The 11,120-nt window shown below is 56.2% G+C and overlaps 4 protein-coding genes and 1 long non-coding RNA gene across 6 annotated transcripts in view; 3 read left to right on the top strand and 2 right to left on the bottom strand.

Annotated features, from left to right (window-relative positions):
- LOC116439032 (zinc finger protein 239-like) overlaps positions 1-11,120 on the top strand; it is a 264,648-nt gene that overhangs the window by 110,262 nt on the left and 143,266 nt on the right. The gene's annotated exons all lie outside the window — the stretch shown is intronic.
- LOC116439036 (serine/threonine-protein kinase PAK 3-like) overlaps positions 1-11,120 on the top strand; it is a 95,209-nt gene that overhangs the window by 15,748 nt on the left and 68,341 nt on the right. The gene's annotated exons all lie outside the window — the stretch shown is intronic.
- LOC116439026 (zinc finger protein OZF-like) overlaps positions 1-11,120 on the bottom strand; it is a 365,981-nt gene that overhangs the window by 335,885 nt on the left and 18,976 nt on the right. The gene's annotated exons all lie outside the window — the stretch shown is intronic.
- LOC116439038 (serine/threonine-protein kinase PAK 3-like) lies at positions 25-3,135 on the top strand. 2 transcript variants are annotated; one of them, XM_032098121.1, is made up of 5 exons: positions 25-299; positions 695-794; positions 1,213-1,409; positions 2,315-2,452; positions 2,905-3,135. In XM_032098121.1, the coding sequence occupies exons 1-5, from the start codon at positions 57-59 to the stop codon at positions 2,992-2,994; spliced, it is 768 nt and encodes a 255-aa protein (XP_031954012.1). In that variant the 5' UTR covers positions 25-56; the 3' UTR covers positions 2,995-3,135. The 2 variants fall into 2 exon arrangements, with proteins under 2 accessions (XP_031954012.1, XP_031954011.1); XM_032098120.1 differs by having other exon boundaries at positions 2,315-3,135.
- On the bottom strand, positions 8,610-10,254 carry LOC116439047. Its single transcript, XR_004238016.1, has 2 exons — positions 9,369-10,254; positions 8,610-9,081 (listed from the first exon to the last, which is right to left on the bottom strand). It is a non-coding gene; the product is annotated as an uncharacterized LOC116439047 (long non-coding RNA).

Below are 11,120 nucleotides of genomic sequence, written 5' to 3'. Positions count from 1 at the left end.
GCGTCTCCTTCTCCTTCAGACTGTGCAGATCCCAAGGACTGTGCAGCCTGGCAGGAATGTCTCTGCATCGGATTCTGTCCTCATTTACAAGTGACCTGGAAACAAAACTCCACTCGAGGCTTTTCCATCGGGGAATTGAGCAGTGCACGTTCATCTCCATGCCATTGTTTGCCTCTTCCAGCTTCCTTGTTGATGAAGATCTCTGGCTGGTGATGGAATACATGGATGGAGGAACTTTGCAGGACATTGTCAGACAGACACGCATGGCTGAAGGAGAGATGGCAGCTGTCAGTCGGGAGGTGAGGGATCCTGCTCGTGCTTGCCATGGCTTGGACACAATGCTCCTTCCAAGCAGGGCCTGAGAACAGGAGTGGCTCCATGCTCAGAGCTTTGTTTCTGTGTTGTTTTTATGAGCTGGAGAAGAAAGAGCCTCTGAAGTGAACAGCCTGCCAGTGTCACTGCACTTCCACTCTGCTCTTGTCCTCTTTCCTGCTGTTGTGGGACTCTCTGTCTTCTTTGATTTGATTTGCTGTTCTCAGCTTTGCCTTGAACCATTTGCCTGGAGCTTGTCTGCACTGCACTCCTGGCCTGTCACAGCAAAGCTGCTGCTGGCAGAATTCTAAACTGTCCTTTCTTGTGTGATTGTGTATTCCGGCCATGGATTTCCACCCTCGTGTTTCTTGCTCTCTCTCAGTGTCTGCAGGGCCTGGATTTCCTCCACTCGAACCGGGTGATCCACAGAGATCTGAAGAGCTCCAACATCCTTCTGGCAACGGACGGCTCTGTCAAGCTGGGTGGGTGTTCCTGGTCAGGCACGGCGCTCCCGGGCTGCGGGTGTGGGGCTGCTTCCCAGTGACGGCCAGAGCCCCACAAGTGCTGCTGGTGGCGGTGCCCGGCCCTGCTGCCAGCTGAGAGCGGCTGCCCCATGCAGAGAGCTCAGGAGAGGAGCAGGGTGTCAGCAGTGGCTTTGCTCTGGGTATGGCCCTTGCAGGGGGGGCGGGAGTTGGAATCTGAAGCTTCAAGGGAATCACTAAAAGCCACTGCATGAAAGCTGAGGGTTCCTTTAAGGGTCCACTTCCATCTTGCCTTGGCTACAGCCCTGAGGACTTTTCCAGCTGGATTCAGCACTGCATTCCAGACTGAGAGTGGGCAATCTTTGTGCTTGGTTTCCTCATTCCAGCTGCCTTTGACAGTGTTTGTTTCTGTCCTCAGCTGATTTTGGCCTCTGCGCTCAGCTGAGCCCCGAGCAGGAGCAGCGCAGCTCCATGGTGGGCACTGCTCACTGGATGGCCCCAGAGGTTGTGACCAGTTCTCCTTATGGCCCCAAGGTGGACATCTGGTCCTTGGGCATTGTGACCATCGAGATGGTGGAAGGAGAACCTCCTTACTTCGAGCACACGGCGGCCATGGTAAGAGGCAAATTTCCCAGAGTTTGCAGAGGCCTGTGAGCACAGAGGGACCCCGCCCTGGGAGGAGCAGCCGGAGGGCTCTGCCCATCGGGAAGGGAATTCACCAGAGGATTCGAGCCTGAGCACAGACCAATATTCTGCAGTCTCCAGAATTTGCTTTGGGTTTTAAGGTGTTGCAGCTCTTCTGTCTGTGAGGATGACCTGAAAACATGAAGCCAGAGCATCAGCTCTAATCTTCTCTTGCAGAAAACCCCAGACCAAGCCCAAAACCCACACCCAAACACAACAAGTTTTCTGAAGGAGTTTCTGAAAGAGGTTCTGCGAGATGAACTCCCCCTGACTCTTCTCACTGGGAAACTTGTCTCAAACATGAAGATGATTGTTTAACATGCCCATAGTCTAACATATTTCTTTCCTAGCCCAAGCTACTTCCTCCATGTCACCAAGCCTGAGCTTTCAGCAACCCAAACCTCAGGTTTCTTGCCTGGCAGTTTCTGGGATGGAACATCATGAATGCATTTACTTGAGTGTCAGTGGCACAGCAGGGATGCATTTGATGTAAGAATCCTTGGAAATAACACAAGCAGACTCTTGCAAATGGCCTGTAAAGCTGGTGTCCATATTTGGAGAAGCAAAATGGGCTATTTCTGATGGAGGTTCCAACTAACAAAGTCAGCCAATGACATTGGCTCTCAAGGCAAGGTCATCTGGATGTAGGAATGGCTGTGGCTGCAGCAGTGTTTGGCTTTTTTGGTTGGCATAGAAAAATGAGCTCTGAGCAGCATCTCTGCCAGGGAGGAAACTGTCCCCAGAGACTGGGGCTGAGAAACCGGGGTCGCTGTGAGCACTCGTGGGTGTGAAGGAAGCTGGCAGAGCTTTTTCAGAAGTGTTTGCTTTTCGCGCAGGCTCGCTGTCTGATCCGGCAGAACGGGACCCCGCAGCTGCAGGAGCCCAGGCGCCTGTCGGCTCTGCTGCGGGACTTCCTGGAGTGCAGCCTGGAGGCGGACGAGGAGCGGCGCTGGTCTGCCCAGGAGCTGCTGCAGGTGGATGCGAAGCGGCTGCAGGGGAAAGAGCAGCGCGAGGGAGGGGTTTTCTCGTGGGGCCCCCCTCCAATAGTCTCCGGTCTCGCTGCTTTTCACATGCAAAGGCAGCAGAATCCTCGCCTGGCTTGGCTTGGCAGGGTCCTTTGCAGGTCATCTGGACCAGGTGCCCCGCAAGGAGCAGGGCCATCTTCAAGCAGATCAGGTGGCTCAGAGCCCTGCCTGACCTGAGCCTGGATGTTTCCAGGGAGGAGGCACCTCTCACATCTCTGGGCACCCTCTGCCAGTGTTTCCCCCCTATTCTGATAAAAAAATTCTGTCTCACATCTAATCTGAGGCTGCTTCCCTCTCCTGAGTTTCAAACCATTCCCCTTTGTCCTGGTGCAACAGAGCCTGTGAGGAGCTTGACTTGGGAAAGTAACAGTTCGTTTCTTTCTTTTTCATCCTTTGGGCAGCACCCATTTTTATCATCAGCCAAGCCTCTCTCCAGCCTGAGCCCTCTGATCACCGCAGCAAAGCAATTGAGGGAGCAGCGGAGGACCTGAAGCACCTGGGGACAGCTTTTCGTTACAGTAGTTAGAACAAGTGGATAGTTACGGTAGTTAGCACTGCTAGTTAGTTATGGTGGTTAGGAGAGCCTGGTAGTTATGGCAGTTTTTTGAATAAAAACTCTGTTAAACCTCAAATCCCTTGACGTGTCCCTTCCTTGTCCCCCCATGACTCAGCTGCCCGGAGCAATGTGAGGGGAGAGCGGGCCCAGCCTTGCCCAGAGCTGAGCCCCAACAGAGCCCCGGCAGAGCCCAGAACAGCCTCAGCATCGGCAGAGTCAGCCTGGAAGGAGGCGCCTGGAGCCTTCTCGACTGCAGCCGACTCTTGTTTACAAACCGCGTGGGGTGGGAAATGCCACTGGTTCTGCAAGAGGCCAGAAGGGGCCCGGGGAAGGCCCAAATGCGAGGGACAAAAACGTGCCCAGTGCTGAGAAAAACCACGCCTTTTTCCCCTCTCACGTCGGCGAAAATATTGAATCCTAAACCAAGTCAAACGGGGCAGGGGAGGAGCCCAGGCCCTTCCGCCCCTGCAAACCAAAGCGTCCCTTGCACGGCTCTGAGCCCCGGCGCCGGTGGCCCCGCGGGCGTTGGTTTCTGTCGGGCTCGCTGCCGCCAGCCCAGACCCAGCCCGGGACAGGGCGGGCGCTGGAGGCTGCGGGCGGGGAGATGCGATCCCGGGACACGCATTCGGTGGCACCTGCGAGCGCAAGCAGGGGAGGGGCTCCGGCAGTGAGAGGGGGGGAAAGGAATAAGGTGAATGTGACGTAAACAAACAAAGCCCGTCAATCTGCTTTAGATAGGGCCAGGGAGCTGTAGGTAGGAAGGAATGAAAAGAAACTATCACTTCCAGAAAATGTTACTGATTGCCATGAACTGCTGCTCAGCCAAGGCCGTGTTAAATTCCTGAACTTAGAGAAGAAGAACAAAGACTCAATGGAGTTATTAATATTGTTTGTTTTAGTAAAACAAACAAAACGGGTGTGTGCATATTGGAGGGTGGATTGGGAAGTCTGAACCTTCCAAGAAACAGTCCTGGCGACGGGGCAGCCACAGCACCCAGGACGAGCCAGCGCTGCTCCGGCACAACGAACCCACCACAGCCCCCTGCCACCCCCTCCGCCCGCAGCCAGCCCCGAGCCCCGCCAGAACCGAGCGCGGCTCCCACCTGCGCTGGGGCCGCCTCCGAGCTCCGCCGCTGCCGCCTCAGCGGTGGTTCCCAGTCACCCCCAGTATGATCACTCCCAGCATCATCCCAGTCGCTTAGAGTCTCTCCCACTGTGTTTTCAGTATGGTCCCAGTTGCTCCCAATAAGATCCCAGTTGCCTGCAGCATGGTCCCAGTGGCTCCCAGTCACACCCAGTCTGGTTCATTTCACTCTCAGTAAGAGTCCAGTGTGGCTCCAGTCACTTCCAGTATGAACCCAGTCACTCGCTGTATGATTGTACTTGCCCCCACTGTGGTCCCAGTTGCTCCCAGTGTCTTGGTTTGAAAGACAGGTGTCTGCCAAGGAAGGCAGGAGTCTCTCCTGAAATGGAAGAAAAAAAATTGCAACCCCCTTCCCTCTGAATTATTATAATTTGGAAATTAAGGAGCTTTCAGGCAAAGATATGGGAAATAGGAATAACTGTTCTTTACTAATATATATCTTTATGTGTATAACCAGTCAAACAAAGAGCAATAACTCTGGCAGTAACAGCAAACAATCACAAACCCAGTGCCAGCCTTCTCGGCTGTCAGGCCCTTTCCCCTCGGGTGCAGTTCCGCTCGCAGCCGGCAGGGGCGCTGGCGGCTCCCGGTGAGCAGGGCAGGTGCGATGGTTCCCCCGCGGCTGCAGGGGGCGCTCCGGAGCGAGCTCGGGGAGCACGCGGCACTGGGGGCCTGGGATCCCGGGAAGGGATGGAACAAAGGTTTCAAAAACCCCCTGGGCAGCCGATCCCGGTGTCCGGCCGGACCCTCAGGACCAGCAGGCTGGAGTGGCAGGGATGAGCACAAATCCCGGGTGGCAGACAAGATGTATCAAAATTCTGGAGCTGTGGTGGGAACCTGCGGAGGTCTGGGCAGGCAGGGCGAGCGGGGCAGGGAAGGCAGGCTTGGGAATCCCGGGCTCTCTCCGGTAGAAGGAAGGCAGCTGAAGGAGCAGCCTCTCTCTCCGTCATCCAAAACGCCCGGGACTGACTGCCCACACAGCCAGGTGAAAAGAAGAGTAGCAAGATGCACCCCACCCCTATGGCCAGGTCTTTTGTTTTTCTTAAGCATCCAGTAATTTGTCCCCGTGGCAACATCTATGGGGAAAACTCCTTTAACAGAAAAAAAACCCAAGGAGAACTCCTAAAACCCCAACATTCTGTTACGAGCTTCCTGCAGATTGTTCCATCTCTGCTGACCATATGGAAAGATACAAAGATCCCTTTCGGTTCGCACAGTTAAATGTCTGACGGGTCACACGGTGGTGCCTGTACAGATACACGTCTGGAGAGAAAGCCAAACATCCATCGCACTCTCTCAACACCCACAGAGCCTGAACCAAACTCTACAAGGCCACGCAGCTTCACACAGAAATTCATACATCGATAAAACTGTACAACGGGATGCAGGTTTACACAGAAATTGATACACAGGAAAACACAACAATCTGTGCTGTGTGAATACACCGACTTCTGTATAAAAATGGCTCCACACGGCGGGAACCGATACAGAACTGTGCGATTACCAAAGGACCCAGCGACACTTCCACACCCTTGTAACTAAAGACACAGGACTGTCGAGCTCTCCAGCTCCGGACATTCCTGTCTGGGGGTGACTTTATGATGTGTATCCCCTATCGCTGCTCTCTGCCCAGACATCAATCCTGTGCCTTTCTGTGCCTTTAAACTGAGCCCGACGGGGGAGAGAGAAAAACCCGAGCGAACTTTTCAAAGCGGTTGTTCAAGGACACAGACACACACGGCAGCGAGAAGAGCGGAGGGAGCGCCCTGCTTGCTTTGCAGCGCGCTTTCGGCTCCTTTTCTCCGGAGGGAGACGGAGAGTTGAAGTTTGTTTTCCTGGGACTTGGGCTTTTTCCCTTCTTCTCTCCTGGACTGTTTCAACATCAGAACACAGCGGGAGAATTTTCCACCGAGGCCCTGGAGGACACCAACCCAGCTCCAAGGAGGAGGAGAGAGAGCACACCTACAGAAGGACTCTGAAATCTTCCCAGGTTTCTCTCCACAGCGAGAGGTTTAAGTATTCAGCATTATTATCCTTTTCCTGTGTGTTTGTTAAATAAATAGGTTCTTTTTCTCTTTCACTTTCCTCAGAGGAAAATATTTTTTCCCAGACCTGGTGGGAGAGGGCTGCTTGTAACCTGCCTTCTGTCAGAGGATATTTTCCTCCAAATTTGTCCAAAGCAGCACACTAAAATAAGTCAGTATTTATTTGGAGGGAAAATGATTTCTAGTGGCATTTTGAGGGTCAACAAAGAGAATAATAATAAGGATAAGTACAAAGAAATAAATACAAAGAAATACAAAGAGGTGAAACAGGACTGGAGCTCACTGGACTGGTCCTTGGCAGCGCCCGGGCAGACCCTGCATGAATTTGGCTGCCTGAATGCAGCTCTTGCCCGGGCCCCAGGGGTGGCCCCCTCTGGGTGTCTCTCCCAGCACCACAGGGATGCTCCTGCCTCTTCCCTGGTGCCCCAGGGTCCTGCAAGCGCCTTCTGGGGCCACCCACACACCTCCCTGGGCCTCTGGAGGCCCCGTGGCACAGTGCAGACAGGGATCGAATCAAAGCTTCCTTGGAAGATGGAGGCAGGAGAATATTGCCCACGATCTTCTTTCCAGCTGCCCTCCACACTCCTGCAAATCCTGCTGGGACACTCAGGCTCTCCATTCCGGGGCTCTGCAGCTCCCATGCAAACCCATCCATCACTGTGTCCCCTCTCACATGGACATCAAGAAAATGGCACAGCAAGATCTAGAAAATCTTGATTAATTTGACTGCTCTAAAATTCTGCAACTCGAGGGTGACTGGAAGACTACGGGGTGAGAACCTTATGCCTCCAAAAAGGGTCAACAGTTTGGAACTGGAAGACTCAGGGAAACTTCAGCTTCTGGGGGAAAAGGTGCCCTTCCTCCTCTCTCCCTTTGCTTTATACATCCGATCTGGAGTCATATGGTTGGAACATCCCCTTGGCTGATTTGAGTCCGCTGGCCTGGCTGTGTCCCCTGCCAGGATCCTGCCCACTCCCATCCCCTCTGCTGGGGGAAGGAATGGCAGAGGGACAGCGCTGCTGGGCAGCAGCCAGAACACCGCTCTGTTATCAGCACCTGTCCAGCTACCAATGCAAAGCACAGCCCTGGAAGGCCCGTGAACTTTCCCTCAGGCAGACGCAACACACGGGACTTGAGCTGCCAGCAGCCCAGGTCACCCTCTGCCAGCCCCGCTCCTTGCACCTTGTGTCCCCACAAGCAGACACAAAGTGTTTCTGCTGCTCCCCCTTCTGCACAAATCCACAGAGAGCTGGGATTTTTCCAAGTCTCGTGTCTCCGTTGTGCCGTATTCCCAAAGAAGCAGCAGCCCCTCCCGATGAACACGGCGAGTTACGCGGATGCTTGTCAGCTCCACTGCCTGCCTAGAAATCTGGAAACTGCCTCTAAATGCTGCTCCCTTCAGCTCCTGGGAACCGACTGACACAGAGCTGGGAAACAAATCCCCTGGCTGCTGGCTGACAAGGTGAGTTCCGCCAGAGTCAGAGCTCCGTGGGAAATCTCTATCCACGCCTCTCCTTTGAATAGATCCGCACACGGGGTGCGCAGGGACGTGTCCTGTATGGAAAGGAAGGAGTGTGCCAGCACCGTGACTGACACTTTCCCTCTCCGTGTGCGTTGCAGAGCCACGGGTACACAGACATGATGGAAACCCTCGCACAGCCAGAGCCTTCTGTCCCTGCAGAACGGAGCGCGGCGGGTGGGGGCGGTTGGTGGGCAGCGAGTCCCGGACAGCGGGCGAGATCCGGCTCCACAGCTGCCAGGCCCCGCTAAGGCTTCATGCCGCCTCCTCGGCAACAGGAAAGGCCTTCAGCCTCGTCCCTGCCCAGAGGGGCAGCGCTGGCCTGGCTGCACAGCTCCTTTTCCCCACAGGTCACAGGAGATGAGATCACAACGCTTGCAAACACCGACTGCGAGCCACAGCTCTGGGTGCTCACCATGAACCTCAGCTCTGCGAGCGCCGTCTGCCCCAGGCTCCAGGGGATGCAGTGGGAGCCCGGCTGGGCTCTGCCCTGGGACCATCCTCCAGGGACAGCTGCACACAGGGAGCATTTGGTTGCCACAAAGAGCCAGGCCATGGCTGCAGGGAGCTGCTCTGGGTGCAGCCTGCACTGCTGTGTGCTGTGCTCTGGGGCTGCTGCTCCCCGCAGAGGGGACTGCACTGGAGTGCCAGAGGAGACAGAGAAGCTCCAGCTTAAGCCTGACTGGGCTGGGTGGCTGGGCTGGGAAGAGTGGCGAGGGTCAAGGGCATTCACAGAGCTCATCCTGCTCTGTGAAGAACAAGGAAAAGGGATTGGGAAGCCAGCAGTGAGCAGAGCTGAGGCCTGGAGAGCAGCTCTGAATGACACTCAAATCTCACCAGACTTCTGAGACATTGCTGTTCTTCAGCCAGTGACAACATGAGTCCCTAAACCTGGGGCTCACTCTTCCTCGTGGCCAGGGGCATCAAGGAAGGCTACAGTGCAATGGGGACTGCGGTGAGCTGGGAACTCACTGGGGGAAAGAGGGAGCACTTGTGGAGCAAAAGGCAGGTGGGGGAGAGAACTGTTCAGAGAAGGGCTGAGCTTCAGCTTGAGCAAGCTGAAAAATGTCATTGAGGGTCATCCCAGGCTGATTTCATTTCAGAAGTTACTGAACAAGTTTGTTATTGGGGGGGGGTGTCATATTTTCCCCTGGAGGTGCACGCTCTGCAAACTTGAGCTGCACTGCCGAGCTGCTCGGGCACGTCTCTGCTGCAGGTCACGGCGTTTCTTCTTTGGCTTCTCGTGGCCCTGGGGCTGAGCCACAGCAGAGCCCTGGCAGAGCCCAGAGCAGCCTCAGCATCCACAGAGCCCGGCTGCAAGGAGAGAAAGCAGAAAGCGCCCGTCAGCTGAAGGCTCCCGTCCCCCTTGTCCCAGCCGCCCGCGGTGCCCAGGCCGTGCTGGCCGTGCTCAGAGCGCTGCCCAAAGCTGCCCAGCATTGCTGCCTCTGGCAGGAGAGCAGGAGGGCAGGACACGTGCCCAGCCTGCAGCCGGCCGTGGCACAGCCACCTCCTCAGCAGCTGCCCAGAGCGGGATGCTGCTGCGCTCGCTGCCGTCTCCCAAAAGCCCTTATCCCAGCCGTGCCAAGAGGACGGGCACCCACCTCACGCCTCCCGCCGCCAGAAGAAAAGCTGCTCCCAAACGGTGTCCTCAGCCTTCTCCAAGGGCACGTCCCACCCACGCCGCAGCTGCTCCCAAGCACTTCCCCATCCAGACCAGACACCACCTAGAACGCTTCCTTTGGAAAAACAAACCATAAATCAATGAAAAGAGATTACTAACAAAAAGGGGAAACAAGGAAAAAGGTAAAAAATCTTCTCTCTGCTGGGGCCTTGAGGAAGGCCCAAGCCCGCCATGTGAGGGAAAAACCCACCCACGGGCCAGGGCAGCCCACGCTTTCTCCCTTCCCCCTGCACTGCCCCCAAAAGTCATGCTGAGCCCAAAGCGAACAAGGGCAGTGGAGCAGCCCAAGCCCTTCCTTGCCTGCAGAGCAAAGCAGCCCATGCACAGCTTCTGGTGTCCAACCTCTGCTCCCACCATGGGGCTTTGTTTGTGTCGGGCTGGCTGCCCCAGCCCCAGCCCAAGCGCGGGCCACGGTGGGTGCTGGGGGCTGTTGGCAGGGCCAGGAGCAGACTCCCAGTTCAAAACCAGCCCAGCCCATCCCCCCAGCCCTGCCAAAAAGCAGCTTGGCAGCCGACTGAAGAATTGGTTGCATCCGCCCCAGCAAAGGGGGGAACCTTTGATTCCCAGCCAGGCTGTGCAATGCACAAATCTGGGAGCATCCCCCTGCGTGTGGACTCATCTGCAAATTCGCTGTGGAGCCTGGCTTTGGAGAAGGTGCCACAATTGAAGTCCATCATCTTCAGCTTGCCAGGTGGAGGAAGAGCTTGTCATCCTTGATGTCACCCTCCATGTCTCCAGCAGCAGCAGCCGCACCTGGCACAGCTTCTCCAGGGCCTCCTTCTTCCCTGGGGCTGGAGCAGGCTGTCAGTGCTCTGCCCAGGGCCCCGGCTGTCGCTGAAGCAGGACAAGCAAAAGCAGCTGCCATGGGGGCCACCAGTGCTGGGAAGAGCAGCTCAGCTCCAGCAGCAGGGCTGTGCGTGCCCAGCTGAGGAGCCCTGCGCGGCGATTCAGGCAGGACAAAAACTCTGCCTTTCTTTGCTGCCTCTTGCCAAGGCACGTGTGCAGCTGGAACTTACCGGCTCCCTGGCTCAAAGCGTGCGTGTGGCTCTCTCCATTCTCCTACGGCACGCGAATATCCTGCATCCAAGGATCACAGGACAGGTCTTCTACTGAGGGCCTTTCCGAGGAGAGCACGGATAAACACCGTCGGATGAGATCCTGGCACTCTGAGGAGAGAAAGCAGAAAGCACCAGTCAGTTGCAGAAGGCTCCTGTCCGCTTTGCCCCACTCTTGCCATGGCCAGGCCGTGCTGCGTGTGCTCAGGGCTGTGCCTAAACTTTGCCATCAATTCTTTCTTTTGGAGGAGAGCAGGACATTGCCACCTCCTCAGCAGCTGCCAGTATGGGATGCTCCTGAGCCCGCTGCTGTCTCCCAGCACTGCTATTGCCCCCGTGCTGCAGAGACGAGGATCCACCTGGAGAGAGCCGTCGTGGGAGCGAGAGCCGGCCCCAGGTGCTGTTCCAGCCCCTCCTGAAAGGGTGCTCCCCGCAGACCATCTGGTGCAGCACGATGCCCAGGGACCAGACGGTCGCTGCCTCGCCGTGGTACCAGCCGAGGTGCGTCCATTCCGGGGGGCTGTAGGACGGTGTTCCTATGGAATAGAGATGGAGTTCTTCAGGGGGACGCTGCCTGCTCCCAGAGCCTCGCCCCAGCATCCCTGGGCATGGGGGGG

This window comes from Corvus moneduloides, unplaced genomic scaffold, assembly GCF_009650955.1.
Source record: "Corvus moneduloides isolate bCorMon1 unplaced genomic scaffold, bCorMon1.pri scaffold_89_arrow_ctg1, whole genome shotgun sequence".
Taxonomy (NCBI): domain Eukaryota; kingdom Metazoa; phylum Chordata; class Aves; order Passeriformes; family Corvidae; genus Corvus; species Corvus moneduloides.
Note: the sequence above shows the minus strand (reverse complement) of the source record. Positions and strands in the feature narration are given on the sequence as shown.

Coding starts and splice junctions, on each gene's coding strand:
- LOC116439038 (XM_032098120.1), top strand. CDS start 57: ATGTCTCTGCATCGGATTCTGTCCTCATTTACAAGTGACCTGGAAACA. Junction 795..1,212: donor GGACGGCTCTGTCAAGCTGG/GTGGGTGTTCCT, acceptor TTCTGTCCTCAG/CTGATTTTGGCCTCTGCGCT. Junction 1,410..2,314: donor TCGAGCACACGGCGGCCATG/GTAAGAGGCAAA, acceptor CTTTTCGCGCAG/GCTCGCTGTCTGATCCGGCA.